At 37.9% G+C, this 19,906-nt stretch overlaps 1 protein-coding gene across 1 annotated transcript in view; it reads right to left on the minus strand.

Moving 5' to 3' along the window:
• The window catches only part of DEUP1 (deuterosome assembly protein 1), a 41,793-nt gene extending 36,553 nt beyond the window's left edge, over positions 1 to 5,240 (minus strand). The window contains exons 1-2 of the mRNA XM_071555813.1: positions 5,201 to 5,240; positions 3,780 to 3,855 (exon numbers count right to left, since the gene is read on the minus strand). Of these exons, the coding sequence (XP_071411914.1) occupies positions 3,780 to 3,823 (44 nt within the window). The 5' untranslated portion in view covers positions 3,824 to 3,855; positions 5,201 to 5,240. The remainder of the gene's footprint in view (positions 1 to 3,779; positions 3,856 to 5,200) is intronic.
• Between the last annotated feature and the right edge of the window lie 14,666 nt (positions 5,241 to 19,906).

A 19,906-nucleotide genomic window follows, 5' to 3' on the forward strand; every position in this document is an offset into this window, starting at 1 on the left:
TAAAAACATAAGAGATTTATTTTTTCAAATAGAGAATAAGTGAGAAAACAAATTTTTATTTACATTGCTAAGATTTTATTGCAATTCTGACGGAATGAATCACTTTTCAACATCAGAAAGAAAGAAATGGGAAAGTTAAATGATGCCTTCAAATGTAAATGGAAACTTGTTTCATCCACGCTCAACTTTTGACAACACTAAACTGAAAAAAACAGCTCCTTAATATGGACATGTGTTTACCAAAGACCTTTTATTTGGTGCTTAAATTGTGCATAACCCTTGTTTTGATAATTATTACATGAAATTGGAGTTAATTTGTTAGATTTATATTATCAAAATTAAAACTTAACATTTTTTTTTAAAGTCAAATTCCTTAAAACTTCTTTTACATCAACAAATCCTTGAAACTGTAACATTATCCATGTTAAGCTTGGAGAGGCTTTTTAAGTACACACATAAATCTTAATGCCTTTATAATGTTAAAACTGTTACCAATGACATTTTGAAATTTCATATAAAACACAGGATGATAATAAACAAAGTGCAAGCAAATAGTACACTGTGATGTACATGTCTGAAAATAAAACTATGCCCTCCCAAGTGCCTGAAACTCATCTCAAAAGTAGTATTAATGACGCAGTAAACTTTGATCCCCTCTGGGTGAAATATAAAACGGGAGTTTGAAAACAGAAAACGAAGCGACACTGCATCAGGACTACCTCTTCTTTGCTACTGCTGTAAGGACTTGTGCCCTTCCAGACTCATGTAATGTCATGTGGCAATACCTTAGTGAACCACCTCAGACATCTGATTTTAGCCTTCAGAAATAGGTACTTTCTTTATTGTGTGTCACGTGGATCATCTAAATATTATTATGCAAGCGCAAAACCAACTTCTAGCCTAGATCATCAGACTACCCTTTCAGATCCACCATGGCTGAGACCCTTCCCTCTTAAATTTCACCTGTCTTTTTCAGATCATCACACAAAAGGCAATTTCTGCAGCCCTTGCCAGAAAATTTTCTCTCAACAGTCCTTGCATGCTTCTTGAACCTAGATCACCAATATATAAAAGGGAGTTGTTGAAAGAAAAATTCCTTCTGAAACAGCTTCTCAATCTATCTTCACTTTCTCTAACTCCTTACTTGGATCCTCTAAGTACACTTGCAGCTGCAAAAGGAAAGCTGTATGTGAAGGTCCAGATTACTGCTGCTGTTCTGCTACCAAAACTACTCTGTACCACGGCTCTGGTATTGCAAACAGACTTGCAGTTATCCCCACCTATTAGCACAGACTATGACTTGCTGCTGTAACTATTATTTTAGTCCACTGAGTGTTTTGAAAAGAGTGCAACTTGCCCCCTCTGAATATGGCCAATCATATGGTACCACAGGCATGAGATTTTACTTTGATCACTGGATGTGGAATTTAGTAGTTTCTTTTGTTTGATATACCATCAGCTATACAAACATAAATACCAAATTTTCCCATAGAGCAGAGAAATATGCATGGGGTTTTTTACCCATATGGATACAGCATTCCCACTTCATCAAACACATACATCAAATGGATTCATCATACAAGGAAGTAATGATATGTCCTTAAGCAAGTGGCAGCTATTTTTTTCCCTCTGGGTTCATTTATTTTGAGTCAGCTCAAAAACACATAAAGGTGTATCATTTTAAAGTGATGTAGGCAAGCTCTTAGTCTTCTTTTATTCTGTCCCCATATAGGTAAAAATAGACATGATTCATATTCTGCTGCCATTGATAACTATTTGTCTTCATGTAAAGCTAAATGTTTCAATTTATCCAAACCAAAATCCAGATAAAAAGTTTTATCAACTACAGGCCTTTATCACATATGATTTGTGCTCTCATTAGACCTTTCTAGCTTTATTTATCTGTCTTTTCCTTTGGAGTTCTGCACAGCTCTCTGTTTTTCAGACTGCTTCCTAGTAGACATAGAAAGAATATTATTGTCCATACACTTAAGAATAAAGTTGTAATATAGAAACTGACGTTTTTAAGAAATGTCTTAATGGTCTGTTTCAACTTCATGCCTTCTTCCCTTATTATTCAGGTTCACTCAGAACTAGGAAAATAAGTATAGCCATATTTATGCAAACACAACAAGCAAAACTTAGGAGGTTGACAAATATTTCCATCTTACACAGAACATTCATGAGTTTTTGGTATTTAACCCAGCTTCTAAAGCCAATATTAATTCATTTTATTACCACAAAACTTGCTTTAAAATAGGAAATACATAAACTGGTTGTTAATAGTCTATTATAATCTTCTATCCCAAAGTTCAACTATAAAAACTATAGCTAATTTATGTAATGATTGTCAGCTATATGGCATCACACAAATTTGTGGATGGATTATTTGTGATTAATGTGTCCTTGCAACAGTCATGATTTCCACTACCATTACTCAGCCATATTCCCAAATTTTAAAGCCACTGCATTATCTCTGGAATACTGTCAGCATAGACTGAAATGCATATCTCCTTCCATTGGGTATGCATCCTAACACTACTCTTCCAGATTCTTTATATAGTTAATGGAAATAAATAACTACCAAGAATTCTGGTTTATGATGGGACAAATCACTCTAGATTCATCTGTAAAAGCCTGAAATTTCATGTCAATTAAAGCACAAGCAAGGCAGAATATGAACTCCCAAAATAGGATTCTGATCTGTAAACAGTATTCAAAGAATAGCAATATCTTGATTTTTTTTAATTCAAGTTTTTATATAACTATAGTTGCCAATCATAGCACTAACAAACGGAATGCCCCTCAAAGAAAAATAAATAAGTGCCACGCTGCTCAGAATATAGTATTTTACTGCAGCAATTTTTATCTATCATGAAAAGTGCATGCATTATTCTTTAGTACAAAAGAGGTGCTTTCAAATCCTGTTAAAAAATTCCTTAGTTGTGATAGATTATGCCTGTTTCTATTATTTTAAGAAATATTTTTACACTTAATACGTATCATTTTACCCTGGACTGTTTCTTGGCAATAATGGCAGAATAAACCAGTTTATTTGAAAATAGGTAATAAGTCTATTTACAAATTATGATAAATATTCTGTTTAACTCATTTATGGATAGGTACTTCCTATATTTCCATGTTCCTGGAAGAGGCTGGATGTGATGAGGTCCTGCATCAAATCTCACTCATCTTTTCACTTCTTTAGAAAGATCTTATGCTGTACTAATATATTTTTAGACTAACATTAAAAGAACTGTAGCTGGATTCAGTAAAAAAAAGATGATGTATTGTGATGAAAACTGCACTTCATACAAGGGGAGAACAATTGTGGTGCAAAATAATTGTCTGTGGAAAATAAGACTAGGGTTTTAGCAATTAATAGCCTTGCTTTCAAAATCTTTAACGTTTAAAGAGCTGTGATATGTAACTTTACACTGCTGTAGCCTAGCAACTTCAACCATTTTTAAAAACAGTTTGAAATAACAGTTCTGAATATCTTAATAAAACCCTACATAGTCTTAATTTCCCTCCTTTTTGTTCTTGTATGAATATTTTACAAATTTAAATAACTAACAGAAACAGTGAATAGAGTATTAGCTAAAGCAGTAAGATGTGATGTCTTAATTATCAGTAACCTCTCCAGTTATCATAGAAAACAGAATTGAGAATCGTTTCCTTCTAAAATAATTACTATTTTGTGTTTCATATTTTTAATAAACTTACATAATCCAATTCCATCATACATCCAACTCCCAAGACGGGAAGTCATTACTTACTTAGTGACAGCTTGGTCCTGGAACAATTCTAAGTCCTCCTCCATAACACTGGTTATCGTTTTAACCTGTTAGAACACTAAAATCAAATAATTCAGATTCTTAAACGCATGCATTTACACAGCCAAGTAGTGCATACAGCCAAGTAGTTCTATGCTTTCCTTTAAACTTCTGTAATTTTCCCATTGCAAACAACAAGGACGGGGGAAAGCAGCTCTAATGACTGACTAGAATGGGTGAGACAGAAACATCTGGAACAAGCTCAGCTCTGAGACAGCAGCTCTTGCACCCGGTGCAGCACCAAGATACTCAAGGGGGTGCTAGCTCGAGCATAGCCCTGGATTTCCACAAGGAAGTTTGTTTTGAATAATTCTGTTTTGCATGATGTTAATGATTTGTGAAGACACTCTGAAACACATAAACCTAAATTTGCTATAGATCCATGGCCTCATCCACCAAATGTTCCTTGCTCCTTTCACACCATGATTAACCTACATCCAGGCAATAATTGCTGTCAAACACAATTTTGGACTCCTATTGATTCTTCATTCCCTTGCTTGGCAGATGTGGCCTGAGACACACAGCCCTCAAGTACCACGACAGAAAAATCCGAACGAGGCTGGTACTGGGACCAGTCCTGTTCTGTGGGTACAGCAGGGCACAGGGATGCGGGGACAAGCCTGCCTGCATGGAAGAACAGGAGCCAGCCACATTGGGAGTGATGGGGTACCATCACACAGCCCTAATTCCTCATGGGGGTGAGCAGTGGGGGCGCTCAGGGGCAGGGGCACCAGTACACACAGATGTGTGGACACTGCCACAGGGCACTGGATGCACAGAGGACCCACCTGAGGTGACACTGCCACAGGGCTCTGGGTGCACAGGGGACCCGCACCTGAGGTGACACTGCCGCAGGGCTCTGGCTCCACATGGATCAGCCTGAGGTGACACTGCCACAGGACCAGCACCCTTGACACCACAGGAGACCGACACCTGAGGTGGCACAGGCACAAGGGCAGCCATGGCTGTGCTGGGCACCTGAAGAGACGGGGCACCGACGGCATTCCTCGGCCTCCCTGGCCGCCCCCTCCCCTCCCATTACCTGCGGGGTTCCCCTCCGCTCCGTCCGCGCCCGATGTCGCTACGGCCGCGGTAGGAGCCCCGATGCCCGGCCACCCCCGCCCGTCCCGTCCCGCCCCGGCTGCCGCCCGTCCCGCCGCTGCCGTCGCTGCGGTAACGCGGAGGGCGGCAGGAGAGGCGGGAATGCCGGCGGGGCAGGGGCAGGACGGGGCAGGGCAGGGCAGGGCAGGACGAGGCAGGGGCAGCCCAGGGGCACTTCCGGGGGCTCCTCCGGTGTCTTGTGCAGTCCCCGCACTCCCCCAGTAGCCGCCCATTCATCTGGAGGACGCTGGAGTAAATTTCACCTTAGGAAATCATCACCATCATCATCATGGCCAGGCTTCGCGAACGAAGATTTAGGAAGGGCTCTCCCCACGTGGGTGTGCCCTTCGAGCCTGCACAGTGGATTTTTTAGGTGAGGCACAGCGTGTGCAGAACTGGCCCCACCGTTTCAGTCCTAAGGTTCATCTGCCACAGCTGAGCGAGCTTGGACGGTGTCAGAGAAGTCCTCAGGACTAGAAACTGCAGTCCCCGGTATTCCCAGGAGGTCTCCCATCCAAGAACTAATAGGGTCTGACCCTCCTTGGCTTTCGAGATCTGACGGGATCGGCCGTCTGGGTGGCATTTAACTGCCTATCTAAGGAAATACCAGGTCATGAGTTCGAGTCTCATTGTGGACCGTCCCCTGGAAGTTCAATGCCTGCCTGCCATCTGATCCCGTTACTAGATAATGAAAAGGCTGAACATTATCTGCTGAATGACTAGCTATGCTTTTGTGAAAGGGCTTCAAATGATTTTGATATTATTTTGCAAATGACCTCGGCCTGATGACATTTCTCTTTACAATCTTGTGGCCTTCGGTCTGTCTCATTCAACAACAAAATGGTTTTAGGAATCACAGCTATTTCAGCTTTTTACAGGAATAATTTGCAGTTTTTAGATCTCTTCAAACACCGGCGAGCATTTCTACCAGGATGGTACTATTCGCTTAGTATTTATTGTCCTGAAATTGCATGGAGCATTTTTGGGAGCTGCTGATCTATTTCTGTACACTAAATTCGGGCTTTGACTTTGTTTTACTTAGTATGTTTACTGAAATTAGCCAAGTGAACAGCATTTTTAATACCAGTTGTTAAGGAATAGTCTATTTTATTTGGTTCCTACCTACTGTGCTGAGGCAGATGTTTGTCATGTCAACAGAGTTTCAAGCTATGAAGTACATTTTTTTTTTAATGAGAGACTAAAATAAAATTATGTGCAGTTTCAGGAAGGTCACAGAATCACAGAATTGTTATGGTTGGAAGGGATCTCTGGAGATAATCTAGTCCAAGCCCCTGCGAAGGCAAGGTCACCTTAAGCAGGTGATACAGGAACTCCCAGATAAATTTTGGTTGCATACTCCAGAAAATAACTGTCAATTTTCCCTGGTAGCCTTTCTGAAAGATTACTAAAATATTTTTATTTTTGATTTACACTCTTTTCATGACTGTGTGTCATTTCAGGAGTATTGCAGGAACACTGGTCTCTGTGGTGACCAGTGGCAGGACCCGAGGGAATGGCCTGAGGTTGTATCGGAGGAGGTTTAGGTTGGATATTAGAAAAAGATTCTTCCCCCAGAGGGTGGTTGGGCACTGGAACAGGCTCCCCAGGGATGTGGTCACAGTCCCAAGCCTGACAGAGTTCAAGAAGCGTTTGGACGATACTTCCATGCACATGCTGTGACTCTTGGGGCTAGTCCTGTGCAGGGCCATGAGTTGGACTCAGTAAACCTTGTGGGTCCCTTCCAACTCAGCATATTCAGTGATTCTGTGATAACTGGTCAGGCAGCAGCAGCTGCTGAGTGAGGGAAGGCGAGCACAGAGCTGGGGGCAATGGTGAGGTAAAGGGCAGTGCTGTCCCTAACACAGCCCACTCCCACAGCACCCAGGCAGAAAGGCAGGGTGGTTGTCAGGTCCCACCATGGCCAAGGCATGGCCAGTCCAGCCCAAGGGGAGAGGCAGAACTGTGGGGACAGGGACAGTGACCAGCCCCACCACAGCCAAGGCATGTCCAGCCCACTCCATGGTGAGGCGCAGATCTGAAGGGACTCGAGAAGACAAGTCAGGAAAACTGGAAGCAGCGAGGTGTGGTGCTGACCACAGGCACATACATCTACAGTATTGCTCAGGCAGGATCCAGGGGCATGGGCCTGAACCAAAATGCTGCTCCTGAGCTGAGACCATAGGATCCCAAAACAGCATCTCATGGCCCTGCAGCAGCCTTCACCCCTGGTTATGGCTGCACCATGTCACAGCTCGCCTGGAGGACTGGCAGCCAAGCTCCTAAGGAAGAGTGGAGGAGATTGTGGGACCTGTTGTTGCACTCAGAACCCTGAAAACATTTTCTTCATTACACTCTTAATACTTCATTACACTTGTCTTCATTATTTACTTACTGTAATAGAATTAGTGTTTCAAATATAATTTCTTCTAATTGAAATAGTTTTGAGATTTTTTTAAAAGTAGTGAAATTTGGGATGATTTATTTTAAATACTTAACTTTAGGATAATTTAAAGTATTATGTACGAGAAATAATTTGTAATGTAACTGCTAGCAAATTTCCATTTGTTGATCTGCTGCAACTGAAGTGAACTTTTCGGCCACATTCTCAGTGCATAGATTTTAATTTCCTCCCTGTCTCTTCCTCTCTCAGTGGTAATCAGTTATTCAGAAATTTAGCTCCCATCTGTCATCCACAAATAGAATTGGGAGAGGTGCAACTTAAAAATATAGAAAAATAGTTTTTAAATTACCTATATACATTTTAAAATCTTTTTAGAAGGACAATTCCACTGTCACTAGCCAGAGTTGTGTTTATAACTCTCTGATGTACATTCAAATACCTCATTCACTATATTAAAAAAATTCCTTACTAAACTGATGACCTTTTCTGTTTCTTTGTGCTCATCCACATCATCTCTTGACTAGACCTTGACCTTGCCTTCTGACACTCAAAACTTTTATTTGTGACTTTAAAGAGCATCCTTTGCACATGCCTTGTAAGTTACGACAGCCAGTCAAAAAAAAAAAAAGGTAAATTAATTTCAAAACAGCTTATAGATTAAAATAAATTAAAAGCTGTAAGTGAATTTCTGCAGTAAAAAGAAAAAAGTATATCAGGGCAGGTACACAGCAGTGTGTGAACAAATGTCAAGCCAAACAAGGTACAACACTAATACATTTATAGAAAAAGGGAAACTAGGAAGCTGGGAAGATACCTTGCAGACAGTTCTAGACAGATTGCAGCATTGAGCAATGATTAATAAGATGAAATTCATCAAGTCAAAATGCTTGATTCTGTGCTAGGATGGTGAGAGTTTGTTAAATTTCTAATACCAAAGCAATAATACACTGTTCAATATAGCATAGTTTTAGAGCAGAATAAAAGTGGTGGTGTTAAAAGAATAGCATAAGTTACGTGTAATTTAAGTGATAAATGAATATATACCTACTAGTTATCTCTCCTAGATATTTGTTACTTAAATTCTTCAGATGTGTTGGTTTTGTATTATGATATGTAATGGCATCCCAAATCTTCATTTGCAAAGCCTAGCCATGATGATGTAATGGTAAGTAAAAGCTAAGTGTATTTGTGTATTTAACTTTAAATAGTTTGTATTTACAGGACATATTCACATCTTACTTTGCAATCTCAGATGACAGATTTGATCGAACATTTTGTTGCAGTAAGCTCAGTGTTGCTCTCATAAGAAACACTCATTTCTTCAGCATAGAAACCACATGTGTATAGTGATATTTATGTGATAGACTCAAAGTATCTCTATGACAGTTAATTAATTGCATTCTCTGTGTTTGAATGTAATGAACATACCAACTTAATTTACAGAATTTACAGAAAGGAAAATTGATAGCTCAGTATAAACCATCCATCAACAACCATGTGGAAGTCACTGAGAGACAATTAAATCTATGCAAAAAATTCCTTAATATATAACCAATAAGAGAAGAATGGCATTTTTAAAAGAACCTTAGCAAGAGGGATTTCTACTTATAAAAATTAGATGGGCATAAAATGTGTCTAATGGTTCTGAAAGTACCTAAATAATTTACTGTCAGGAGTTGATAAATCCAGGCATAATACAGGCATAGAGTGAGAGTACTGTTACTAAATATTTTTTTCCAGTTCAAACTGAAAACTACTCTTTTTTTTAAGCAGCTTTTGAAATCACTGAAGGGAAGATGAGAAAGAGTTTGGATTTAGTAGGATTTGCTAGGTAAACCAATTGAGATGTCATAGCGTAGGCTGGAACCTAGTTTAAAAGTGGAGAATTTTAAGAATTTATCCTGTAAGAGGAAACCTGAAAATTGGGGGTAGTGCTCCAGGAGAATGCAGAAAAGAGGTAAAAGTACCATTAGACTTCTTTTTGTGACAATTACAAGTTAGGGTTTCTGCATCAACATCTAAGGATGATGAAGTCATAGAATCACTTAGGTTGGAAAAGACCCTTAAAGTTCATTGGGTTCAAGTTCCAACCAAGCACTGCCAGGCCAACCACTAAACCATGTCCCTAAGCTCTGTATTTACATATCTGTTAAATACCTTCAGGAATGGTGACTCCATCGCTGTGCTGTGCAGCCTCTTCCAGTGCTTGACAATCCCTTCCATGATGACATTTTCCCAATACCAGGTCTAAACCTCCCCTGACACAACTTAGGACCATTTCATCTCGTCCTGTTTCTTGTTGCTTGAAAGAAGAGACTCACTCCCATCTGGCTACCACCTCCTTTCAGATAGTTGTAGAGAGAAGAAGGTCCCTCCTGAGCCTCCTTTTCTCCAGGTTAAACACCCTCAGTTCCCTCAGCCACTCCCCATCAGACTTGTGCTCTAGAACCTTCCCCAGCTCCATTGCCTTTCTCTGGACACACTCCAGCACCTCAATGTCTTTTTTGGAGTAGTGAGCCCGCACCACATTACTCCAGGTACGGCCTCACCAATTGTGAGTACAGGGGGACCATCACTGCCCTGGTTCTGCTGGCCAAACTGTCACTGATACAGGCCAGGATGCCACTGGTTTTCTTGGCCACCTAGACACACTGCTGGCTCGTGTTTAGCTACTGTCAACCAGCACCCCTTGGTCCTTTTCCACTTGGCAGCTTTCCAGCCCCTCTGCCTGGAATGTTACATGGAGTTGTTGTGACTCATGATCTATCCCTTTTTGAAAGTTTGCTGCTTATGATTTTCTGGAAACATGTAACAATGTTTAGGATTACCGCAACATCTTTGTATGGCATAGTCTTTCCTTTGTCGTAACTGATATTGAAACCTAAAACTATTTAATGGTTTAACAGTACAGGAATGGTTTGTAGAATATTTCTGGGTGAATTTGTTTTTACTTATAAAAGGAAATAGTCTGTTGTCTGTGATCTTGTCTGCAATTAAAGAAGAAGAAAAAAAAACCTCCTCAGGTTGTGCATTTCATCTATTGCTATATATCCTGCCACAGTCACCTCAGTTCCTGTATTGTGCCACACCAACATAAAGATTTATTAAAAATTATCCTGGTTAAAATAGGCAAGTTATTGAAAAAATATAAGCTCTCTAGAAGCATGAATTTGTACCATCTGAAGGGATAACAGGAAACAAATTGTGCTTTATTTTCATCCTGGAATTAAATTATTTTATCATTGGTCTACAATTTTATTTTCAATGGCACAAAATGTGGTAACAACTATAGAAGCTACTTTTGGTCACATTTCAATTTGATGACTGAAGAGTGGATAATTGGAAGTTTTGTAATCTTGCATAGATTTAATATTTTCTTTTCTTGAACCAAGTGAATATTCTGTTGAAATAACTTGAAGAAAAATAATCAACAGTGCTGACATTTAAGTTGTCATTTGGGGTTTCAGAGTAAGCAATTGAGGAGATGTCATGAGAGTTCACATTGCTCACTTGCATAAGAATGTATTCATATAGAATGCAACACATGTAGTGTTATATATAGGTTATATTAAGATGGTATTTTCAGGTTATGCTTGGGTGATCAGCTACTCTGCCCTAACTAAATTTATTTCCTTTATCTTTGAGTTCACTGTTTAGTTTTCTACTGACCTGAGTGTTGTTATTTTTAGAATTAGTATTGCGGTACAGGGGTAGAGCAATCAGAAAGCATTGCTGTGTTACCTTCTACAGAAATTCATTATGAGGCCTGAGCTACTTGGTTTGGCACAGTTAAGCCCCCCATTTTAATGTGATTGTAAAGAAGTATTTGTTCATTTTGGTTGTGGACTCAGAGACTCATAGAATATTGGCTATGCCACGTTCCTGTTTTATCTAGAAACAGAAAACAGCTTTTTATCAGTCTAACATCTAAACTTAACCTTCTGACCTTGAGAATCTAATTCTATTTAGAGTGCAAGTAATATCAACCCAACTTTGGCTCCCTGTCTTTACCTTCTGTAGATACCTCCTCTGAGCATTTACACACTCAAGGCAAAATTTGGGCAGAGCAAGTACTGCCTACTTGAACATAAAGCTCTTGCTTAACAATTGGCATCTCCCAGTGATGAAACTTCAATCAGTGTGAGTGTTCCTTGCAGGGCCAAGTGCATCCAGACATATAGCAGCAATAGCAGCAATGGAATCTTTGCTTCAGCTTGCTGGTAAAAGCAAAAGCAAGCAAAGATTTCCTATGGAATTTGAGCTAATGAAAATACATTTTCTACAAGTTGAAAATGAGGGTTGGAGTGCTCTCCCATTCTTTATTAGAGTAATCAGATTACTTCTAAGGCTGGAGCCTTAATCCCTGATTTTGCCTCCCAAGATGGACACGATCACCTCACTAGATTACATTACACTTTATTGCAGGCATCACTTATTATTGTAAGGACTAATATTGTAAGTACTATTCCATTATCCAAAAGGTTAACTGGTCAGATAGATATAAGCCATGGTCAGTTTATTTTTTATGTAGGGTACCTGATCAGATTAGTGGGGTAAAATGTGCAGGATCCATGGGGAAAGACACAGACACATGCATATGTAAACACACACAAACACGAGTGTGCAGTCTGAATTACATTTGTTTGGAATGTTTGACTGGCCAGGACAATAGATTCTCAGAGGGGTATTCTTGAAGTATTCAATATCCCAACTCAATAGGTGCAACAAGCAAAATACAACAGCTGACTTTGCTCTTTCATGGCTTTGGGGTGGCTTGGCCAAGTTACTGCTGGACAGTTCTGGGCAATAAGGCAGAGTTTTGCTCAAAGCAGCTGCTCTTGCTGACCTCCCTGGCCAACTTGGCTGAGCCAGCTTGGGGTTGGGGCCTGTGTTTTTCCTCACTAGTGCATTCAAACCTGCCGCCTTCCACTAATTGCTGGTTCCAACCTGACCCTGATCAGGTCTTAAGGCAAAGCAATGAAGATACCAACAGCAAAGTGTATATCCAAGGAAGGGTTTTCTGATGCTCCTGAACATTGTCACATTTTATATTTTTTCTGTGAATAACTGGCCAGGGTTTAAGCCCATTTTTCAAAAAAGAAAACAGGAAACATCACTGTTGAATTTTATGAGCTTCAACCTCTGACAGGTTATCCTTTTTAGGAGACAGCAATTAGATCTGGGTGGGTTTTTTGTTTGTTCTGAGCATACTTTAGAAGCTGATACCATTGATGCAAAGTGGTAACAAGAAAATAAGAAAGAAGTTAGCCCTGGTTTTATTTGTCTCTGGCCTTTGAGCAATGAGATTTATTTTCTGCTTTCTTTCTTCTGCCTGAAACACAAGACTTGAGAATGAAAATGGTCCTGGTAGCAGTCCATTACAGTCATCATCTTGGTGTGTGAGAAACTCCAGAATTAAGCGAAGAGCTGAGAGAGGCTGAAGAGGGACTAAATAGATAAAGAAGACAAAGTAGATACAGAGCATATGGGAAGGGAGTAGTTTGCTGCAAAATAAGAGGAATGAGATTCTGGAAGTAAGGACCCAAATCATCTTTGTATATTTGGAGCTGTTTGGGATGCTGGTTGCTTGCTGTACATACACCAATGCTGGGCAAAAGAGCATTTGAAAGAGAAATTGTATCCATAATACAACATTGATGCTTTTTGGTCCAATTTTATGATGTAACTGTGTTCCTTAATTGTCGAGTCCATCCTGCATACAAGCATACAGCCACTCATGGCTCCCGTGCTGCTGGAGCAGGAAAGGATTACAGGTCACCTGAAATGGAGAACTGAACAAATGCAAAATGGATAATCAACCCTCCTTTTGCAACAGGTGTGAAGGAGAAAGTTGGAGTGGAATTTCCAGAACTGAATTAGCTGGCAATAATTTTGCATTATGAGCTACTCTCATAAGGTTGCACTAAAACCAGATGTACTGTGGGCAAAGGTCTGCAGAGAAGGTCTTGGTTCAGTAAGAACTTAATTGTTTTCTGAATAACTAAATAAGATGGTTCTTACTAATCACTGAATTATTATTAATTACTTATTGCCAATTACTTGATGCCTAAAAATCCTGCAAAAGATTCTCAAGACAACATTAGGGGAGATAAATAGATAAAGTAGTTATTACTATGTCATTAAATAACATGGCTATTGAGTAATGTTAGAACCACCATGGAAATGTTCTATAGTGATCCTTTCAAGATCTTGAATATTCTTCCTCTGCCTTAACAGAATTCCAGTTCCATCTCTTTAAAATCTTTCATATCCTTCACAGCTGTTGTGCACATTCTCGTTTAGGAATATTCAGACAAAAAATTACCTATGACTAGAAATGCTGTATTCTGCACCGTCTACCATCTCAGAAAAGACCCATTTTTGTTCCCTTTCTGGTGCTGCTTACTTTTCAAATTCAACTCTTGAATAATTAAGTTATCCACTTTAGAATTATCTAAGAATGTGCCATAAGCACAGGGATTTGTGTATAAGATCAGTGCCCAAAATGTCCCTGTTTAATCTCCTATTCTAACTGGTTTTGTATTCCTGACTACACCTGATTGTTGCAATCTATGATTGAGTGAATATACTTTTCTTTATGAATAGCTTGTCAATGTCCTAGGATCCTTTGGGATAAAGGCAGCTGCATACTTATAAGGTGATATTAGTTTTTTCCATCTTATCTGAGAAATCCACAGCTGGGGAGATATTAAAGCAATATTTTCAGCTCTCCACATTCCCGTAGTTTAAATTGAAAAGGCAAATATAAAATTGCAGACTAAAAATAGCCTCCCTGCCTCGATTCATAGTATTGTAAAGAACATCCAGCATTACCTCCTTCTTTGAAAACCATAATGATCTTTAAAGGCCAATTCCAATGATCTTTATATCCAGTATAGATTTTATTGACTGAAACAGTGTCACTCTTCTGGAGGTTTTCTTCAACAGGTAGGTAGAGCTCACTGATGTAATTTTTGTGTCTTTGTCCATGATTTTCATAGTTTGACTTCTCTGACCAGAAAGTTCTTCCTACATAGTGTAAAGACCTGTGAGATAGGGCCAGACAAACCTACATTGTAGCAATTTTTCTGAAGCATTTCATGCTTAGTGCCAAAACTGTGCACTTAAGTCTGTGCAACTATTCAGTAGTATAACTGATCACCTGTAATACCTGAGGTTGCTTGAAGACAATGGATTTTAGGTCTTCTTATATATAGTTACTGCAAATAAAGAAGCTGTCTAGGCCAAATTTATACACATAACTTTAGCAAAAAGAGAAGAAAGGTGGTTCTTTCAACTCATGAGTTCTGGACTCAACTCTAAAATTTGTCATAGGCTTCATATGCTTTTCATCAAACTATTTGAATCAATTTCCATATATGGAACATGGAGATAATTATAATTATATTCTCATTTGTTTATCTGTCCTTTATCTTTGGATATTTCATCAGGGACCCCAAACATTTTCTGTTTATTGTTCATGTTATATGTAGGAAACAGAGTCCTGGCTTGGTTAGCAAGTCCTGCCATCCAATAATTCTCTTGGCTGGGATTCAATAACTCAGTGGCCAAGACATTAATTATTCATATACATTCTTCATTCAGAGATTGTTCTTCTTACTCACTTCAGCAAAAGTAGTTTAATGCAATTTCATCTTGCCTGACAGAGAAAGATAAATCTAAGCCAAACTGATGTTTGTATTAATGTGCTGTAATGAAAAGGCACTCTGCATTCTCATCCTGTTTTCCAATGTGGTTCAACACATTTCATTGCTCATTTTACAAAATGACTGCTGGAGTTGCACTGAAATTTGAGAGGTTTGCATTCAGATTTTCAGAATCACTGGGACACTGGAAATTTTTATGTGGCCTTTAAGCACTACCACATCTGAAAATTAAGTTGTTAATATATTTTTCAATTTATTTATATAAATATTAGTTTATTTGCGTAGAAACATTTTAGATATCTTTGTTGCAGTTCAGCATCTTTGTGCTAAAAATCAGCTGGTTTTGACTATTTAAGGTTAAGGTGCTTTGATGGTTCTTTTTACAGAGTGTAAACGATTTTTCCCACTGAGTTTTCTACTGAAAAAAATTCCATAGATCAAAGCATGAACTGACATGCTGATAAAGATTTTTTTATGTTCTCTTTGCATTTTTTCAAACCTTGGGGCAAAAAGGCTTTTGTTTTTTTGAGGTGTTGAATTGTTTATTGGAGCATAGAGAATAACCACGTCCACAGAATTAGAGAATGCTTTCTAAACAGACTCACAACATTGCTGTCCTTAAGTTTTGGGAAGTAAATGTGACCCTTTTTTTTTTTTTTAAGAGCATTTCCAAGCCACATGGCTAGTCATCTGTTACTGCCACATGGAGCCAAACCTGTGAATGTTTCTGTTTCTGCCTCCTGCATCTTTGCAGGGTCTAGTAGGTTATTTTACATAGTTACAAAACTTGACATGTGTTGCTGTATAAATGGTGGATTTGGAAATATCTTCTATCATTTTTAGTGTGTACTCAGGCTTATAATTCTGTATCCTTCTCACTGTCTGGAAAGACAGTTATTGTTGGTATATGTTTGGTATGTATTTAGTTTGTGTAAGACACAGTGTTCGTACTTGGTGTAACGCAGATTGAAGCAGCCTAACATGAAGTCTTTGAATCAAGAAAAAGTTTTTTTTCAACTGCATTTGAAAAATTGAGAACACACTATTTCTGCATTAAACAGTTTCCTGTTACAACTTCCTTTTCTTATCTTTCATTTTTCATATATAACCTCTGCACTATTAACTTCAGTAAATGTAGATTACCTCTTGCTACTAAGGATTTTCTTTTTGGTTTTTTGCCTGTTGCTATTAAGGACCTTCCCCAGGCTTTATCATCCTTTGTACCTCAATATTCCCTTGCAAGGAGATACATGAAAAAATAATTTTGTAGCTGTTTACACAAGGCCAAGCATATATTTTAATACTGTTCTATAGTTCTTTGGAGCCAAGTGTGTGAACATTTTTTATTTTAGTCAAGCAAGGTTCAATTGCATTGTTTTCATTTCATTAAACAACTTTTCTATAGCAGTAGGTTCTGGATGCCAAGTTGTATTCTAGACTTAACAAGTTACTCCTAACAGCTGGTTCATAGTATGTCAGCAGTTTCATAGTAATGTCCCATTTTTGTGTTATTGATTTGTGTTACTGATATGCAACAAATGGGAAGTAATTTAAGCTGGTTTAGCCTTCAATTAAGGAAACTTCCGGTAAGACACTCTTCACACAGAAATTTTATACTTTAAGGAGATGAATCATAGAATCGCAGAATAATTTGGAATGAGAAGGAACTCTAAAGGTCATCTAGTCCAAACTTTCTGAAGGAACAGGGTTATTTTAAATACGTGAAGATACAGATGAAGAACAGGCAAAGGAGGAAAAAACAGATTGCAGTGATAATAGGCATGCTGTGTATTCCATGATTTTTTTGAACTGCCTTTTTGAACCCAAGATAAATTATACGTATAAAGTGAAGAAAAATTCAGACAAACTGTGAAATTGTTTCACTCTACGTGTGGGGGTCTTTGTCTATATCAACTGTCATACTTACATTTTAACAATTTTAAAATATATGTATTCCATAAAAACATATTTGGTACATATGTGTGTTTAAGTTATCTATATCTTTAAAGTTACAATTAACATAAATATCTAGATATCATTTAGGTATGCAACAGATTTCTCAAAATCTAGTTAAAAAACATGCTGCTTTTCTATGATTTTAGGTCAAATGAAGTTAATCAAAGTCTCAAGACCTGTAGAGGTCTACATAGTCCTTGTTTACAGCTGAAAATTCTGTTGATAGTCCCTGAGAAGAGACTAGCATTCCTAGGCCCAAGTCACCTCTTCCTAATTCATGTAACTAAGGTTGTTGAAACCTGGCTTCAGAGTCCCTATTTCTGTCCAGTGACCATAAAAGAAACTTAGGGTGCCTAGTGTGCATATAAAACTGTGTACTGTATGTCCAAAACTAAGTGAACTGAATCTTAAGCTCAGGAATCACTTTTCACATCAATGTGATACTTTTCACCATCTAGAGAAATTAGAATAGCAGAAAATACATAGGCAGTTTGAATATATAGTCCTATTACTTAATATGTCATTTCTTTCTTTAAAAATTTTGCCTTTAATGAAATGATATGCAGGAGCTTGTCACAGCAATGTCTCAGAAAGTGAAAGATGTTACTTAATAGAATTTTGGTTCCTTGACTTGCTGTTTTCTTTTGGTGAAAGACTGCTTTTTGAATACAGTTTTGAATGCGGGGGATCGGGAAGTGATAAGTACTTAATTCCTGTTTGAAAAGTAACCATGTGACATTTCTAAGAGTAGTTATTCAAGTGTTGTTTATTTAGTTTAACTATAGAGCACCATAACATCTCAGAGATCTCCCAAAGCCAAATGATTATTGACATTTTATTTCTACACATTTCATTTTGACATCTAAAATGGGATATTTCTAAACAGCAGGTCATGAAGGAGAATGTCCCCTCACTTGGCAGTTATTTTTTTTTAGATGAGTTACATATAACTAATTCTGATTAAGAAGTTAGTACTGCAATTAGTATTGAGTGACTTCTTCTGTATTCTTACACTGTATCATTTTCACTTTTTTTCTGATGCTTTCAGGAATTGTTGCTAGTTAGCTGTGAAGTGTTTGGCAAACTTGGTATTGGTTCCTTTGGATGGCAGAGATCACATATAGACATCAGTGTTTGTAGAATACCATTTATTGTCACAGAAATTTGAGGGTGGGAGAGGCATACTTTAAGTAAAAATAACTTTCAGCTTTTTTATTCATTATACTTCACTTTGGAAGCTGAAGGTTTAATTCTTATTTTATAATTTGGGATTAAAGGAAATACCAAAACAAATCCATTAGAGAGTTCTACAGTTCATTGTTCTTTGTATGTCTTTGCTTGTGAATTTTCAATAATAACTTTGCCAGTAGTAGCATCACTAGCTTTCTTTCTGTTGTGTTATTGGCAGACCTTTTACCAAGGTTGTAATCATACCAGTAATCAGTGGCTTAAATTATTCTGTCCTAATCTGTAGGTTCTTTTTCAAGAATCCATATATTACACATGAGTATTTTTCTAACATCTTGAACAGTCATTATCTTTTGCAATACTATGGATTAGCTTTTACTTTTGGCACAAAGTTAATGTGAGTATACTCTGCTTTCTCAGATGATTATTCCTCTTATTGTCCTCTTATTGTGCATGTTGTCTGAAGAGCTTTTTGTTATTTTCGGAAGTTCTGTACAACCAATAATGCAATGGTACATGCTCCTAAATGATTTCTTTCTCATTTGGGTGTGTTCCTCTGCCCCTGATTATTTTTCTTTATGTTTCATCTATTCTAGCAGATACTTCAATTGCCTCATAGTGTCTACTGTAGTACCAGACATCAGTGTTTAGCCATCCAAACCCTGCCTTTTTCTGCTTGTTCTCAGCAAACAGAACCAACAGATTTTTTTCTCTTTTGAAAATGAAAGGAAAAGATAATTTTGACCTTCTGATTTATGGCCTCTACAGATCCATTGTTTAGCTAGATGTTCCAGCATGCTATGACTCCCCTGAAGCTCATGCACTATCATTCAATCCCTTTTCCTTTGCCATCCAGAAAGAGTGACTATGCTTTAAAGTACTCTTTCCTTGAGGCAAATGTGTTACAAGGAGAAAAGAAAGCTGTGTATCTTTGTGTACAGTAAGTTGCGGATTGGTTTAGATGTGTAATGTTTTTAGAGATATTTTCCTGAAATTTATTTTAAACTAGAAGGTCTGTGATTATTTTACATCAATTTTATTTTTTCTTTTTTTCTGTCTCTTTTGCACCTTTTCCCTTCTATGCTAGGCTTATTTATTTGCATTATAGTGAGTCCTACAGAATACACACAGGATATGAAGACTCATTTATCAGACATTACACAGAGATCTCTGCTCTAAAATTTAAATCAAGAAACAGAGAAAACAGAATCAGAAGGCAATGACTGTATTCCTAGTTCAAAATTCAGATTTTTTTCGCTTTACTTATATATGACAAATATCATAGGAGGCATGATATATTTAATATGTATACTTTTTTAGCAGACTGTTCAACCTGACCATCTTCATTTGTCAGTTACCCTCAGATACCTTCTTCTTCAATTTTATTGTTGTGTAAGCTTTGAATTTTTTAAAGACTTTCTTAATGAGAAAGCAGGGCTTTTAAAAGAGAGCAGAATTGGTATTTCCTTTGATTTGACTGTCTGTTATCTTTCCCCACAATAATGTATTCTAATGTAATTCAAAATGACTGATACTTGTAATTCTTCAGAGGATTTTGGTTTCCAGAGCTACATAGTGTTTCTGTAGAAACATTGTGTCTTTTCTTTCAGTCCTTTGCTATACTAGGTTTTATGTAAGACCAAATTACTATTTTATTTCCTAAGAATGAGACATTCATCATGTTTTACTGTGTCTTAATTTATTTTTAGGGAAATTAGTTGATTTTTCATTGCTGTTTTGTCACAGAATCACAGAAC

Source organism: Pithys albifrons, chromosome 1 (genome assembly GCF_047495875.1).
Source record: "Pithys albifrons albifrons isolate INPA30051 chromosome 1, PitAlb_v1, whole genome shotgun sequence".
Lineage (NCBI taxonomy): Eukaryota > Metazoa > Chordata > Aves > Passeriformes > Thamnophilidae > Pithys > Pithys albifrons.